Source organism: Lissotriton vulgaris, unplaced genomic scaffold (assembly GCF_964263255.1).
Source record: "Lissotriton vulgaris unplaced genomic scaffold, aLisVul1.2 SCAFFOLD_275, whole genome shotgun sequence".
NCBI classification, from domain to species: domain Eukaryota; kingdom Metazoa; phylum Chordata; class Amphibia; order Caudata; family Salamandridae; genus Lissotriton; species Lissotriton vulgaris.
The window spans coordinates 559,512-574,684 of NW_028252092.1; the positions used below are offsets into that span (position 1 = coordinate 559,512).

A 15,173-nucleotide genomic window follows, 5' to 3' on the forward strand; every position below is an offset into this window, starting at 1 on the left:
AAGAGATAGACGGAGATTTCACCCTCCCGGAACAACTATGGGGCTCAGATCTGGGGGCTCAGAGCATCGAAACCTGGCAGAATTCCTGCACCTTATTATATAAATGCGTCAAACCTGCATGGCTAAGGCGTAATCACTTCTTCACAATGCATCGAGCATATCTTACACCGTTAAAACTATCCAAATTTATCCCAGGCAAAAAATGTAACAAATGTGGCCTTTCCGCAGCCTCAGACATTCACATGTTCAAGGAATGCCCCAACATATCACAGTTTTGGAATGAAGTTAAAGTAACTCTGGAGTCCATCCTTAATACTTCGATCTCGATCTCACTTTCCTTGATTATATTTGGATGGGACAACAATATAAAGGGCCACGCAAGGTCATTTCAGTTCTATGCCATACTGCTTGCAAGAAGAGAGATATGCAAGGTCTGGACTGAAAATCTAGCACCAACACATGCAAACTGGCTGTCGTCTCTCTACGCAACCTCTAAAACAGATTTGAGGAGATCAGGTGGCGAAAGTAGTCGTATGTTTTGGAACGTTTTGGTCCGCTGGAGACAGCAACCGGGGTTTTTTTTTTTTCCCGGTCCTATGATTATGCCATGAAACTCCAGCAGAACTAGGCCCCTCCAGTTGGCTCCGAACGGCTAGTTCAATTGATTAAAACGTCAAGGTTGGAGTCTTTTCCCACGATACTCTTCAAGCCATCTTTTGCCGGTTTCCATCAATTGTAGTATCGGGTGCAGAGGAAACCCTGCACCTTGATTGTGTGGATGGCAGTTGGAGGCTAAATAAGAGTGGGTCAGGCAAATGAGGATACAAAAAAAAAAAAACAATCACCCCTACAATGCAGACACCCTTGCAGCATGATAGAAGGGTGTCTGCGTTGGCGCATGGCAGCCCATTGTGCGCCAGCGCAGGGGAGAAGGAAAGGTGCTGTGCATCAAAATATTGTAAATGAGGCCCTGAACTTCCTAATTGTACCTCAGAGCCCCTGTCCATACCTGATTTCAAGCTCCAATAGTCACTTGTCTGAGAAAGCTTCCTTCACACACAGGGATGGTAAAGAGGCTGCAGCAGGCCAGGTCCCCTGCACACACTCTTGTAGGTGAAGTGCAGTAGCAGAGAGCAGTGTACACTTCCTTCAACACAGAACAGGTACATGTGAGACCGCAATGCAGGCCTCCAGTAGGTGCAGTGCAGCAGCAGACAGCACTGCAAGCTTCCCTCACACACAGAACAGGTACAGAAGAGACAGCACTGCAGGCCTCCAGTAGGTCCAGTGCAGCAGCAGAGGGAACTGCGAGCTTCCCTCACACACAGAACAGGTACAGGTGAGACAGCACTGCAGGCCTCCAGTAGGTCCAGTGCAGCAGCAGAGGGAACTGCGAGCTTCCCTCACACACAGAACAGGTACTGGTGAGACAGCAGTGCAGGCCTCCTGCACACTCTACAGTATATGCAGTGCTGGAAGCATCACAAGGTTTATGCCATCTTCCATCGCTCGTACTGTCACTGAATGGCAGGTTAGGGGGTGGCCGTGCGCTCTGACATACACATGTCTTGCAACAGGTGACATTGAATGGCAGGTGTGGTGGTGGTGACCATTGTGACATACATATACCCCATAACAGCTGGCATTTAATGACAATGTGCGTGATGGGCGGGGGCATGGTGAGGTCACGACTGTCCCTTCTTTTCCTTTTACCTTGCAAACTCCTTGGGTCGTCCTGGTATCAGGAACTCTGGTCTGAGGAATTTGGGAGTACCAAAAGAGAGGCAGGAACTGGAAAGGATTTGTAATCTCCACTCTCTTAACTACCACTGCAAATTGGACCTCTCACACCGATGACACCCTGTGCCATTGTATACACCTTGATTGAAGTAACAAGATGCACCCTGGGACGATAAAACAGGGTCTTCTCATGAAAGGTCCGAACTGGAGATACTTGTGTTAGGAAATGACCCTAGAAAAGGCTTCACAGTGATGAAAACTGTACTTGAAAAGCTGAAATCCAGTAAGAGAATGTACTAGGATCAAGCAGATTGCCAAAATGGGAGGACCCTATCTGTAAGAAGGCTGACATAAACCCCCTTTCTAATGAACAAGTAATTAAATAAAGGAACATACTTGAATTCTTGAGACACTTTTCATATTTAATCTAAATTAATCTAACCCTAATTGAGCAGTAAAAGAAGAGAAGCTGCTGTGGTTCACCATGATTGTTTATTATTCAATCAATGTTTGTACACACTCAGTCATTTTACACAACCTCTTCCTCTAACTCACACAAGACAACTGACAAGCTTCATGTTCATGCAACGGTGGCGAGGCCAATGTAGTTGGCGGCTCTGTCGAAAACGACGTAGTACTCCCTGATGAAGACGTCTCCCAGGATCCAGACTCCATCGGTCTCTTGGAAGTTGCTGCTGCAGTAGTTCTGGGGAGGACAGGAAAAGATATGGACGTAAAGATTTAGATTGTAAATTAGGGACTGATTGTGAGTTCCAATGTTCTAATATAGCCTTAGAGCACATCGTAGTGGGCTCTACTGGCCATTAAAGGCCTGCTCCACCGTAAAAGGCCCGAGCTGAAGGCGAGGGTCTTTAACAAGGGAGCGGGACTTTAATGGCTGGTAGAGCACGCTACGGAGGGCGCTAAGGCTATTAGAACATTCCGCCCCTAGAGGGCAGAATGCTCTACTTTGTAAAACAAAGGCCTCACGGAGCCCCAGGGTGTTGAAATTCCCTCGGGTTCTGTGAGGCCTTGGTAAAACAATTGGATGTTGATGCTCTGGGCTTCTACCTTCCATTAGAAGCCCTGAGCACTTCATTGTTTTCAATGGAGCTCAAAACATTCCAATATTCTAATAGTATTTATGCCCCCCATGTTTATTAACATAAAATTAATTCAGATAGTCTTAAAACCTGAGTCGGGTCAAGTGATGAGTCCCATAGCTTGAGATAAAGCTCGCAGAGGCAATCAACAATTCTTGTGAGAGAGGTTGAATTAAGAGGGAATGAAAAGAGGTCTCCAAGGGTCACCCTACTTTGGCACCCAATATTCTGATGCAAAGTCCCTTGTGACTAGGACCAGAAGCAGCGGGAGGTCTGACTCTTCAGGAGGGGGTGGGAAGCATCACATTATTGGAGAAGAAGTGGGAAATGGGCCCATTCTTCTGCCTATCTTATTAGGCTCCTCAAATTCAGGCTTCATTAGTGCTATCCTTAGGAAGGCAGAGTTTTTCTGATTTTAAGGCTCTGTGCTTGCACCTGAAAGACACACAGAGGATGTTTATGCTCCTTACCTGGTCGATGTAGGCGCTGGCCGGCACCGGGTACCCAACGCCATTGATAGTGAAGACGATGTCAGGCAGGGAGCTGATGGAATTGCAGTTCACCACATACTAAGGAGCATGAAAGGAGAAAAAAACAAATGAAAGAACATGTGTTTTGAGAACATGATCCAGACATTTCTGTGCATTTGATGGATTACAGAATGAAGATATGAAACGTGGAATTATCCGCAAGGTTGTTTGAGAGATCAGCAAGTAACATGAGATGAGAAGAACAGAATTGACCCAATGGAATGACGTCAGATGCAGAAGATTAGCTTACCCTGAGTATGCAGCTTCAGGCATCATGATCTCACAGTGATGGACAAGGTCCTGGAATGATCACCCCTCTGTACCCCATCTCTTACCTCGCCATTTGAACTCTGATAAGCTCCAATCGCATTCTGGATGTTTGAGATCCCGGGGGACAGACCAGCAATTAGGGACGTTCCGGTGTCGACGATGGCCTGGCAGCCTCCATTGCAGGCGATAACATTCCCGTTCATGGAGATACTGGAGACAGAGGTGGAAGAGGAATTGGATTGCAGCTAAGATATTACAAAATGAATTTAACTATTCATCTTTGAGTACAAATCTTGAAGAAAAAGTACAGGTTTGCCATTTTTAGTGGTATTTATGAGATTTTGTTGTCTCTCTAGCCAGCACACAGTGCCCCTCAAACCCTTTTCATATAGCAACTGCAGGTGGTGCATCTGGGAAACCAAACCAGGTTAGCAGATCCAGCATCCCATGCGAAGGCTGCCTGAGGGATCTGTCATAACTCACGCTGTCACTGAAGAAAGATCTCCACAACAGGAGACCATCCTCAGGGACAGCATCACTAGTGTCCCAAAGTTGCTTGGAGCTCTGTCCCTGAGTGACTTTGACATGCAAAGACATTTTTTGCCAGGGGCCATCATGATTTAGATAGCAGACCGGGACAGAAAGCTCCTCATGAAAATTAGGTGGAAACTCTGGTGCAAATCGTCACCCTCCTGTGAGTGTCAAAATCTACAGGTGTTGTGTGGGAGCACCAATCGCAAAGCCCATGAAAGGCCTCCATAGCGCGGAGTAAGGCAACAAAGTGATTTGCGCTGCCTTCCCTCACTCCATATCTATGAGGCATTTGCTTTGTGTGGCTTCCTTGAAATTATTTTGTGGTTTGCCCCGCCGGAGCATCACAAAAAGCTATGCTACAGTGCTACAAGCGGCTCAGAAGCATGCCCCAGAGTTTCCACTAGGGCAGCTGGCAGTTATTCCAGAATCTGAAAGCAATTTCAGTGAGGGGAACAAGAGGAGGTGGCAAGGCGTCTGACTACATTTGTCAGATGTTCCACCAAGGCCCTTCTCGAAATAAGGCCCTTCGTATTATAACCAACCGTGTTCACTATTTGAGCCTTGTGTGTGCACCTACTGTGTGGAGCATGTAGATGTTGTGCACGAAGGTGCATGTATTCACATCCCCGGTAAAACCATCTAGTTACCAGTGGCCTGATTTGCAAATGTACCTTTAGAAAGGTCAGAAACTAGTTACTAAATGTCTATTTTTTTAGAAATTAAAAAGAAAAAGGATCCTCATCTCCCCCTCCCTCAAGTGAATGTGCCAGGCCTGGCTGCAATGGGCCTATGGTTATCTAGTATTTGTTGTTGCGTCTAGCAAGGCTCAAACTCTCCCTTGAGTCCTCATTCCTCATACATTGTTATTGTGTGGAAATTTCCAAGGACTTCATTGAAACTGTCTCTGGGTTTGGTGTTAATTTCAGTGTGGAAGAGAGGTGGTGCTCAGGGGCCCGCTCATCACTTCCTCCTATGCACCAATAGCAGAAGAGCTAACATTTGTTAACAGCCGGGTGGGTTTGTATGGAGTGGTTCTCTCCCTAACCATAGCTCACTGATCTATTGAGTTGCTGACTGCCGCCTGTCTTCAGCTGACCGTCCCTACACCTGACCTGTCCTTTGTTACTCCTGAGCTGCTGTTTGTTGCACCTACCTCTCCAGGGTGATCTGCCAGTAGGTCTCGGCGGAGAGAGGGATCCAGTTCAAGGTTCCAGTGTAGTAGGAAGTTTCGTAGCCACCAAAGATCACCACGCTCCCGCTGGCTCCATTCCTGTGACCACGAAGAAGAGAAAGTTGAGCATCAAATGATGAGGGTACAAACAAGAGAGGCTTCACAGATGCAGCAGTATGTGGTATTGTCTTCTGAGTGGAAAACTCAGCTCCATTTTTTATCAATATGTGCCTCTGCGATGTGAGCGACCTTCGCACCTGGGCATAGTCAGCAGGACGGCCAGTGTTGAGGTGGTTCTCAGGTTGACAACCAATGTCTCGCTTGCTGGAAGTGTAAATTCTACTCATTTAAGGTGTCAGGTTGTGAACTTGTCCTGTTGTGCAGTTAAACATCAACTTTGAGTCTGAGCAGCCACAAAGTAAAGGGTGCATTTGGACAGTTGGTCGGGCAGTGCGGCCGGGCTGGTGCTGAATCTATTGGACTGTTGAGTCACGCTTAGTCATTCTGTTTGTTATAATACATTTTATTCAGCTTTGCAAATGCGACAGTAAGATATGGCGCATCAACCGCAGAACAGTGGAGCAGTATCTCCGGATTCCCACCTACACGCCATCCCCCCTGCCCGCATCCCATCTCGTAACAGTTTGTAGTTTCTTCTCCAAAGATAAAGCCCAGGCGTTCCTATTGCTCTGTAGGTGACGCATGTCAGGCGAGTCACAGGAGTGGGCATAGAGAAGAACAATACTGCACAGTTGTTTCCCCCTTTGTTACCTCCATCACTATACTCCACCATCATTTTATGAAAGTTACCATTTTTGAATATTTTGTATAAAATATACTTACCTGAAGAATCTTATAATCATGTGTCATCACCAACCATCCATTCTGACCTGAAAACTCAACTTAATGAAGTCTTAACCTGTTTACCAAAAAACAAACGGTGCATAAAGCCCTTGCAATGGAGGTTCTGTCCATTGGATGTTTGGGTTTGGATCGTACATGCTCAACAGAACTTTCAGGTCAATGGACGAAGCATGGCTGGCGGGACTTGCATGTGCTGCCCTTTGGAATACAATGTTGTGAGTGAGGGGAGAAAAGTGCAGGAACACTCCTCTGCTGGATATGGAAAATACATGGCCTTATTTACAAGAAACAACGCATTGATGCCCCAAGACAGCGATGGGTCAACACTTCTTTTGCCTGCATGAAAAATACTTACTACACCATGGATGGACCAGTTTTACAATATGGAGGTCTGTGGCGCAAGGTCGCAAAGATGCATCAGAAATGCTGCAAGGCATTTGCCCAAAAAGTGGTGCATTGCTGTAGTTGGTCAAAGAAGGAGGCGATGCGTCAGTTTTAGCTTCCGCAAGTGTCCTACTATATGGGGATCAATGTAATAGAGTGTCAAAAGGTAAAAAACTCACCTTGCTTTGACCAGGATGTCTCGCATATAAGTGGGCATAGTCTTCTTATGTGAACCACTGGTCCAACAGGTGTGTGACATAAGTCATTAATGACATGTAATGTGTGATTTACTGTTACCTTCCATATGTGTGCACTTACATTACGCCTAACTTTCATATATTAATTCTAACGCGACACAGCCGATTCAGGCGTAGTAAAAAATGTGCATCTTGGCTAAAGAGACGTATGTCCCTAGATGTGCCACTTTGAAAATATGGCGAAAAAAAAGTGCTGCTGCGTCAAAAAAGAATTACACAGTGGTAGCGCAAGCTCCTTGTAAATATGTCCTACAATGTCTTTCTCTGAGTGTTTTGCTAGAGTAGGAACATTTCGTGCCTGAGCTTGAACTTGTCTATTCTCATTTACTTGCAACATGTGGCACCTGGACCCCCTTGTGTTTTTGGAGCTCCTTGCAAACGCTGGGTATCATGTCCTGATATAAAGTGTACCCTCATGTCAGGATGTCCATGTCCCCCAACGCTGATGCTCCACCTGGTCACCAGGCACCAGACCTTCTCATGAGCGGCCCCCAGGTCACCTCGAGTTCCTTCTTTCCTTCCACCTGAGCTCCAGTCAGATGTAGTTAAGTTTGGTGGAGGCGAGCACCAAAGTGACCCAACCAGGGCAGCCCAGCTTCATCCTAGGGTATCCACTAGACCTACTCCTGCGCGCCTCAAGGAGACTCAGAGCTGTCCAGCTGCACATCGCTATAAAGGGAACCTAAACTGCTGGTTCCGCTCAGTCCAGTTGTCTTTTTCGGCTGCTGGTGTCTTTAGTGTGGTCTTGATTAGCTGAAGGCAGCAGACATGATTTACATAATTGTATTTTTTTTTATTTACTTTTGTAATGTGCTACCAACTGCCATGTGGAAAATTCAGAGCACACAAACAGAAAGGGCGTGTTTGACCTGGGAATGGCCCAAAGTTGACAAGGGGACTATAGTTCCAAGTCCATAATAGACCCATGAAAGCATCGAAAGATGGATATGCCTTGAGTGTATAGCGGGTAGGAGCCTGGGTGTCAGGGTAGACCAAGTGCTTAAATTGAGACAGTGGAGTCTGATGCTCATGACATCCAGGACCAAGGCAAGGTGCGGTTCAGTCTGAGGATACTCGTGAGGGGCTCCTGTGGAAGTTCCCTTGATAAAGAAAGGTGTGGCCAGCAAATCTTTCATAACAGAACTCGTGATGTTAAGAATCTGTTATTGAGAGCGGTGGGACTCCAGGTGGTTGGTAGGGAACAAAGGACTAGTCATTTAATTTGGAGTGCAGTCATTCATCCCCTTTGATGGAGGCAAAGAGTGGTAAGCGTCAGCCTTCCCTGCGGTGGGAGACAATGTAGAGATTTGAATGCATTCTCACAAACCCCCTTTATCTGCAGACAGAAGGAGGGTCTCTATCTAATCAAGAGGTTGGCTCTTGATTTAGCAGGTTGGTGGGATCCCCCGCCACCAGGCAGGGCTAAGGGGTTCAACAGATGATCGAATGAAAGCGCCTTATTTAGTTTGTCCTAGTAAGGCATAGTCGGCTGCGTGCCAACTACTGGTGAAAATGAGAGAGACGATGAGGTAGTTTGAGAACATTGTCAGGGTGGTCGTACGCTGCTCTAATAACGCAAAAATCCAAGAGACGTTGCTGTCTTGAAACACTGACTAAAATGTTGCTGTGGAAATAGCTTAAGGTATCAAACATACAGCTGAGTGTATTAGAGAAAGGAAGCATTCTAATGGGAATGAGACAATGCAGACAATGCAGGTGGTGAAAAGTAAAGTTGATTCTGAAAGCGTTGAGAAGGAGAGTGTCTCAAGCAAAACATTTGGTGAACCCTTTAGTAGCAAGTTTTTAGAAGATAGGAGGGCTGACAGATAAGGTGTTACCGTTGTGCTAATTGCAATCATTCAGCAAACAGCCCAAGTTGTCCTGTTTAATCCACAGTCTGTAGGAAGTGTAATAAAAGAGGACACTTTGTAAAATGCATGTTCAAAAAGGAAACATGTTCATGCAATCAATGAGGTTGTGGAGGGAGCCAACAGTATGTATTTTTTCCAAATTGAAAAAAAATGTTGTGCAAGGGTGTGAACTACCCTAAGTTCATTATTTTAATTGATGAAATCGAATTTCATGAATTTGCTGACTCGTGCTCTCCATATACTTTAGTTGATTACAACATTTTTAAGGAAAGTTCTTTGGCAGGTATTACACGCTGAATTCACCTGATATTGATCCATAAAGTTATAATAAGGATCCCATTCCTCTGGTGAGCATGTTCTGTATGCAAATTAAAGTTAAGGTACATTTGACATAAGGGAAGTTTACCTTACAAGAAACGGATCATGTTTGTTGGGATGGGCTCACCAGAAAGAGTTAGGCATCAGGCTTGAGACTGACAGAGTTTAACGTGTGTTTGCTGTAGAAGGGAGTAAACTGGAGCTCAATGCTATTTGTGATGAGTTCCCTGAGATGTTCTGCGATGATCTGGGTCATTTAAAAGGCTTCCAGCACAGAATTAGAGTAAATGATAATGCAGTTCCAGTAATTCATAAAGTGCATCCAATTCCCACCCTCATGCAAGCTCTGTTGAAGGAAGAGTTGGGCAGGTTAGTTTCACTGAGCATTATTGAACCCTTTGAAAGCTCTTTGTGGCTTTCTCCGATTGTGGTTGCTCAGAAATCTGGGGGAAGGGGTTTGTGTATCTGTGTGGACCTGAGGGATCTGAATAGAAACATTTGGGTAGATTGGTTCCCCTCCTTCACATCAATGAACTGGTCAGCATGATGGGTAAGGGAGAGATTTTCAGTGTGATTGACAGGGCTGGACTGGGAACCACAACCGGTCATGGCAAAGTGCTTGGCTGGCCCCCCTCCCCACTCGGGGGGAGTTGGAGGTGCCGCCGATCTCTTTGCCGGGGCCGGTTGTCGGCCAATTTTGGTACAGGGCCGATTTTCGGCCCTGTAACAAAAACGGCCCACAGGGGCCCAAAACCGTCCCCCACCTGTGCGGTACACCGGGGGAATGCCCGGTGCCCGCTATGGCCAGTACGGCCTTGGTGATCGACTTATCATCTGCCTACCATCAAATTTAGTTACACCTGATTTTAGGTCGCTTATATCCTTTATTACCCCTTTTGGTGCATACAGATTTACCTGCATGCCATTCGGCTTAGCTTCAGCTGCTGCTGTATTTTAGTGTGTCATGCAGAGGATTTTGGGAAAAATTGATAACGTCCTTTGTTTCAAGGATGACATCCTTATTCATGGGGTGTCAGTACAACAACATGCAGCCACTTTTAGAATTGTATTTGAGGGTCTCAAAGAGGCTGTCTTCAAAATAAGTAAAGATAACTGCAAAATTGGTGTAGATTCTATAGACTACTTGGGACATACCATCTCAAAGAATGGAGTTAAGCTAAAGTTAGATTTGGTCAGAGCTGTGAGAGATGCGCCTTCCCCAAAGAATAAAGACATGTTAAGGTACTTTTTGGGGATGACGTAATATATGAATAAGTTTGTCAGGAATTTTGCAGATGTTACCTCACCTTTAAGGAGTTTATTGAAGAAAAATACCCTTTCTATCTTGAAGGAGGTTTGTCGGAGTTCTTTAGAGGCTACCAAGGAGGCCATTGTGAATGCTCCCTCTCTGGGCTGTTTGATATATGTCGCAAAACTATTTTGACCTCAGATCCTAGCGGTGTTGGTGTGGCATTGTTGCAAGTTGTAGATGGTAAGGAAGTGATTGTAGACTTTGTGTATAGAGCTTTGAGAGAAGATGAGTGCAATTACTCTACAGTTGAAAGAAAAGCAATGGGTTGTTCTTGGGCTATTGGCCATTTAAATTGTTTTCTATGGGGTCTTCCTTTTGGGGAACGCACTGACCACAAGCCATTAATGTACACGTTCTCGATCAAAAGGAGGTTTGCCACGACCCCCAGGATTAACAAATTGCTCCTAGGTCTGGAAGGATTCAATTTCACTATAGAATATGTGCCTGGTAACAGGAACAAGGTTGCAGATTGTCTTTCACGGTTACCCTGGATTGAAGAAATGCTGGTGAGTGATGCCATGTCTGAGAGTGGTGATATTGTGGCTTCAGTGGAAATTCCGGGAATTTCTAAGGAAGAGTGGGAATCTGAGCTGGGCGTTGATGAGACCTTGGAACAAGTCAAAAGCAAGATCATTCATGGTTGACCCGTTAAACCTGGTACATTTAGCAATAACTTTAAGGATTTTAGGGTTGTGCATCATGAATTAGGCATTACAATTGTCTTAATGTCAAGACCACCTGCAGATCAGACTCTCCAAAGCATGCTGTGGTCCTATCATACCACACCCAACTTGGTTATCAATGTCCCACCGTTCCTGGTGTTAAAAGGAAGACTACCCGGAACCAAGTATCATCTAACTGGTTGGGTGGAGGAGAGCCCAGATGGGTGGATAGGGACGAGATGAACAGGCTTGGAGAGCTCCACCAGCTTAATTACAAAGAGAAGTATGAATCAAAGTATGGTGCTGTAGAGTGCATGTGGAAAGTGGGAGACACTCTCATGGTCAAATTACCAGTGTCTTATCAAGGAGGGGGAAGCAAGTATTTAGATCCCATGAAAGTGGTCAAAATGGGCGAGAATTTGGTTAGTCTGGATGACCGCCGCACACGGAGTGTGGACATGTTATCTGATTGTCATCCCTTCTTAATCAAGAACAGTCCGAAGGTGTGTTCAAGGGGTGATACCGGATCGAAATATGGTCAGAGGAGCATAACGCCACATAGAGTTCTGGAGTGGCACAGAGATTATGTTCCACACTAATCTGTAGTTCTTTAGTTGCTGTGGGAATATTGTATTGTACTAGGGTGTGTGATATGGTGTTTCTCACTTTCAGAACTACTGTACTATTTGAATGTATTCGCATTGGGTTAGACCTGGTTCTCTATTGTTTCTTACTATGGATGTTTCTTTTGTACCAGCTTTATTCCTGGTTCTCTTTTGTTCGTAAGGGGGAGATGTGTTGTAAGGTGTATTCCCCTGGTTTTCCCCTCACCTTGTTGTCCTACCTTTTCCACCCCCCATAACCTGCTATGGTTACTTCCCCTTTCCTGCCGTGAGCGTTTCCCGCTGTCACCAACATTCCATGGTCAGTTGGTGACTGTTTCTTCAGCTGTTCGCTGCGGTGATGGTTGGAGGCTGTGACACTAATAAACAGGAGTGTACTCATGAGGCTTTGATGTCTCTTCTCAACAGTACCCTTGACACTGACATTATTACTACTTCTATTTAAACCTCCAGAAACACTACTCCTTCCTCTTGGTTCCAGCTTTGAATCCTGCCAGGTTCACTTGGCCTTTCAATCTACTGAGATTGATAGGATGAGTACCACTGGCCTGGGTATCAATAAACACCTGGTGATCCAGGACAAGATAATCAATTTATACAAATACTCCTTTTATGTCCTCTTGCTCAACCATAGAAGCACGGTGGTCCAGGCCCTTATAACATGAAGACTGGACTACGCTAACATCCTATACTTAGGCCTACTGGATTGCTTCCTGCATAAACTCCAGGTTATACAAAGCATGGCTCCCAGAGCTATCCTTATGTTGGGTCCTAGAGAACGGATCTCCCTTCTTCTAAAGAATTTACACTGGCCGCCTATTCACAAAATAATTCACTTTAAGGCCCTTGTGTTGGCCTTTAAAGCACTTCATGGCACAGGAGCCCCATACATCAGGAAGCGGGCGTCTTTTTATACTCCTAGTAGAAATTTAAGATCTTCTTAACTACATTTGATGACGGTGCCTAGGTTTGGCCGCTTGTGCAGAGGCGGCCGCTCCTTTCAAGTACAAGTGGCTCGTCTCTGGAACGGGCTGCCTACTACACTCAGACAATTGGATGATTTAGGGCTCCTCCGAAAACAACTCAAAACATGGTTATTCCTTGATCAATCCATCTAGAGAGTCTACCTCGTAATGTTTTTGCACGCTCAGCTTAGCGCCGGGACACTCTATCGAGTAGCTGTGCGCTTTATAAATAATTAAATAACATAACATGTTGGTGCCCCATCATATGTTGGGTAGGGTGTGTGACAAGAACCTGACTTACGGGCTCAGATAGACAGAGAAGAGATTTGCAGAGAGTAGCCCCTGACTCCACATATTGTCAAAAACAGGGGTGGCATTATCTTCAGAAAGGCTTGGAAAGGCCAGTCCCAGGATGCCATCGAACTGCGTCTGAGAAAAGAAATCTGCTTCTGTGTAGGCCAAACCGAAGACCTGGTTGGTGATGGTGAGGCCTCCAACCTATGAGGAGAAGGAAAGAGATGGTCACTGTCATGAAGCAAAGACCAGCTGTGAAAGTCCTTTGGACACATCTGTCCAAGCTCAGGGTGCTGCCCCTGGTCCTCCTACCTGCACATTGTCGTATCCCAGGACCCCGGTCATGCTTCCGGTGCCATAACCAATGGAAAGGCTGGTGCTGGTGGACTGGAAGGTGGAAGAGCTGGAAGGGTTAAACCTGTTGTGATTGGCTGTGGGTTTGAAAAGGCATAATTAGCACAGAACCATCAAAAAAATCTCCTCCAGTATAGGCTGGAGCTGCTCAACCCTGGCATCTGCCCTTTGAGGCTACAAACTCTGCCTATAATTGTGCCTGGTGACTTTTGTTTCCCTTAGTAATTACGACGATATAAAAGCCAAGAGGCAGTATTTGTAATTGATAAAAGCAAATAAAAATAACAAGAACATCACAGTTATCAGTTTTAGTCCTTCAGAGTGTTGATTATTTCGAAGGATCATTTCATGAACTTGTAATATGAGCTATTCTTCTGTCCCTCATCCAGGCCCACCTTGGCTGTCCTTCTCTGACTTGCATTTCCACCGCACATTGGCCCGGATATGTGTTTGGGACAGTCCAGATGCAATTTTGAGATTTACAAAACCACACAAAGCCCAATTTGAATTGCTCTGCAAGGTTTTCTAAAAGTCAATATTCCAGTTCACCCACCCATGGATTTTGATTCAAACACATATTTACAAAAACTTGCAAACATGAGTTTGCACCAAAATGGTGCAGCTCCCCAAGTCTGGTGTATCGGGGAGAAATATCTCCTTGTTACCCTCTCTTTGCATTCTGCAGCACACATACAAAGAGGAATATGCCTCAAACGATAGTTTTTGTGCAAGGAGGTATTTTGGCCCAGATATTACCATCTGTCAAGCAGGGGTAAGAGCTCAATTGGATAGAACTATTTTTTTTTTTTATTAACATCTCCAATTTGGCAAAGAGATAGTTCTGAAGTTCTTTCAATATTGCAGAAAATGCATATGCTTCTCTTGAGACATCTTTACTGTCAACACAGGATACTACCCCAGAGACTATAAGTATTTAGATTTAGGGGCAATAAAAAGTAAAAACTAACACAAAGAAATATTTGCAGTTCATACCCATGATACTGGAGCAGGCAATGCCAGCTCAAGTCGTTCATAAATACTTGAAACTCAAATACCAGGTTTTACAATGAAATTGAGTATCTTTACAACTTCGATGCTGTTACCATTTCCCAGATGCGCCATCAAGTTGATGTATGTATAAAGGGTGGAAACATCTGTCATACCAATATAATCACTCTATAAAAAGCTATAAACTAATTTCTAGACCCTTTAAGTAAGGGCTTCATTCAAACAGAGTCTCATGTAGACCAAACGACCCCCACTGGGGACAGCAGGACCTGGGAAGCGTTTCAATGCTTATCTCTTCGATAGAGAAGAGGTAACAAGAGCTCTTTCTGGGCAGAGTCCATGCAAGTCAGTGGTACTAGGAAAATAAGGACTACCGATAAACCATGTCAGGTCTTTGGCAGATAGAGGTTCCCAATTTGTTTAACTGTCTACAAATATAGTTGTCTTTGTACCCCACATTAGCCTAGGATGCCTGGCTTACAGCCAAAGAAATTCAGGACCTGGCTTAGATCTTGGCGGACAGGTCACCATCCGCCAAAAACAAATCCCATAGGAAATAATGGGATTTATATTTCGGCAGATGAGATATCCCTCACTATTGTGACGGAGAAACCCCTCCAGCAAGACCTAAATCAGGCCCTAAGTCTTCAGTGGCTACCTTGATATATGTATTTCCTTCGTCTTGCTGGATGCCAAGTCTACATAGACTTAGAAAGAAGCTCCAGTGGATGGATGAAACCTCAGAAGATACTTACAGCAGGCTGAGCTGGAGCAATACACAGATGGGACCCAGAGGTTCGAAGAGCCGCTGTCGAAGATCACGATGAAGTCTTGAGGCGGAGTCCCAATGGAGATAGTCCCATAATAAGACATCTAATGGGTATTGGAAGGGATTTTAAATTATGTTAGGTAG

The 15,173-nt window shown here is 45.1% G+C and overlaps 1 protein-coding gene across 1 annotated transcript in view; it reads right to left on the reverse strand.

Moving 5' to 3' along the window:
* Positions 1-2,213: 2,213 nt before the first annotated feature.
* Positions 2,214-15,173, reverse strand: part of LOC147662670 (pepsin A-like) — a 28,580-nt gene continuing 15,620 nt past the window's right edge. The window contains exons 3-9 of the mRNA XM_086950996.1: positions 15,016-15,133; positions 13,211-13,329; positions 12,906-13,102; positions 5,331-5,447; positions 3,709-3,853; positions 3,314-3,412; positions 2,214-2,446 (exon numbers count right to left, since the gene is read on the reverse strand). Of these exons, the coding sequence (XP_086807122.1) occupies positions 2,321-2,446; positions 3,314-3,412; positions 3,709-3,853; positions 5,331-5,447; positions 12,906-13,102; positions 13,211-13,329; positions 15,016-15,133 (921 nt within the window). The 3' untranslated portion in view covers positions 2,214-2,320. The remainder of the gene's footprint in view (positions 2,447-3,313; positions 3,413-3,708; positions 3,854-5,330; positions 5,448-12,905; positions 13,103-13,210; positions 13,330-15,015; positions 15,134-15,173) is intronic.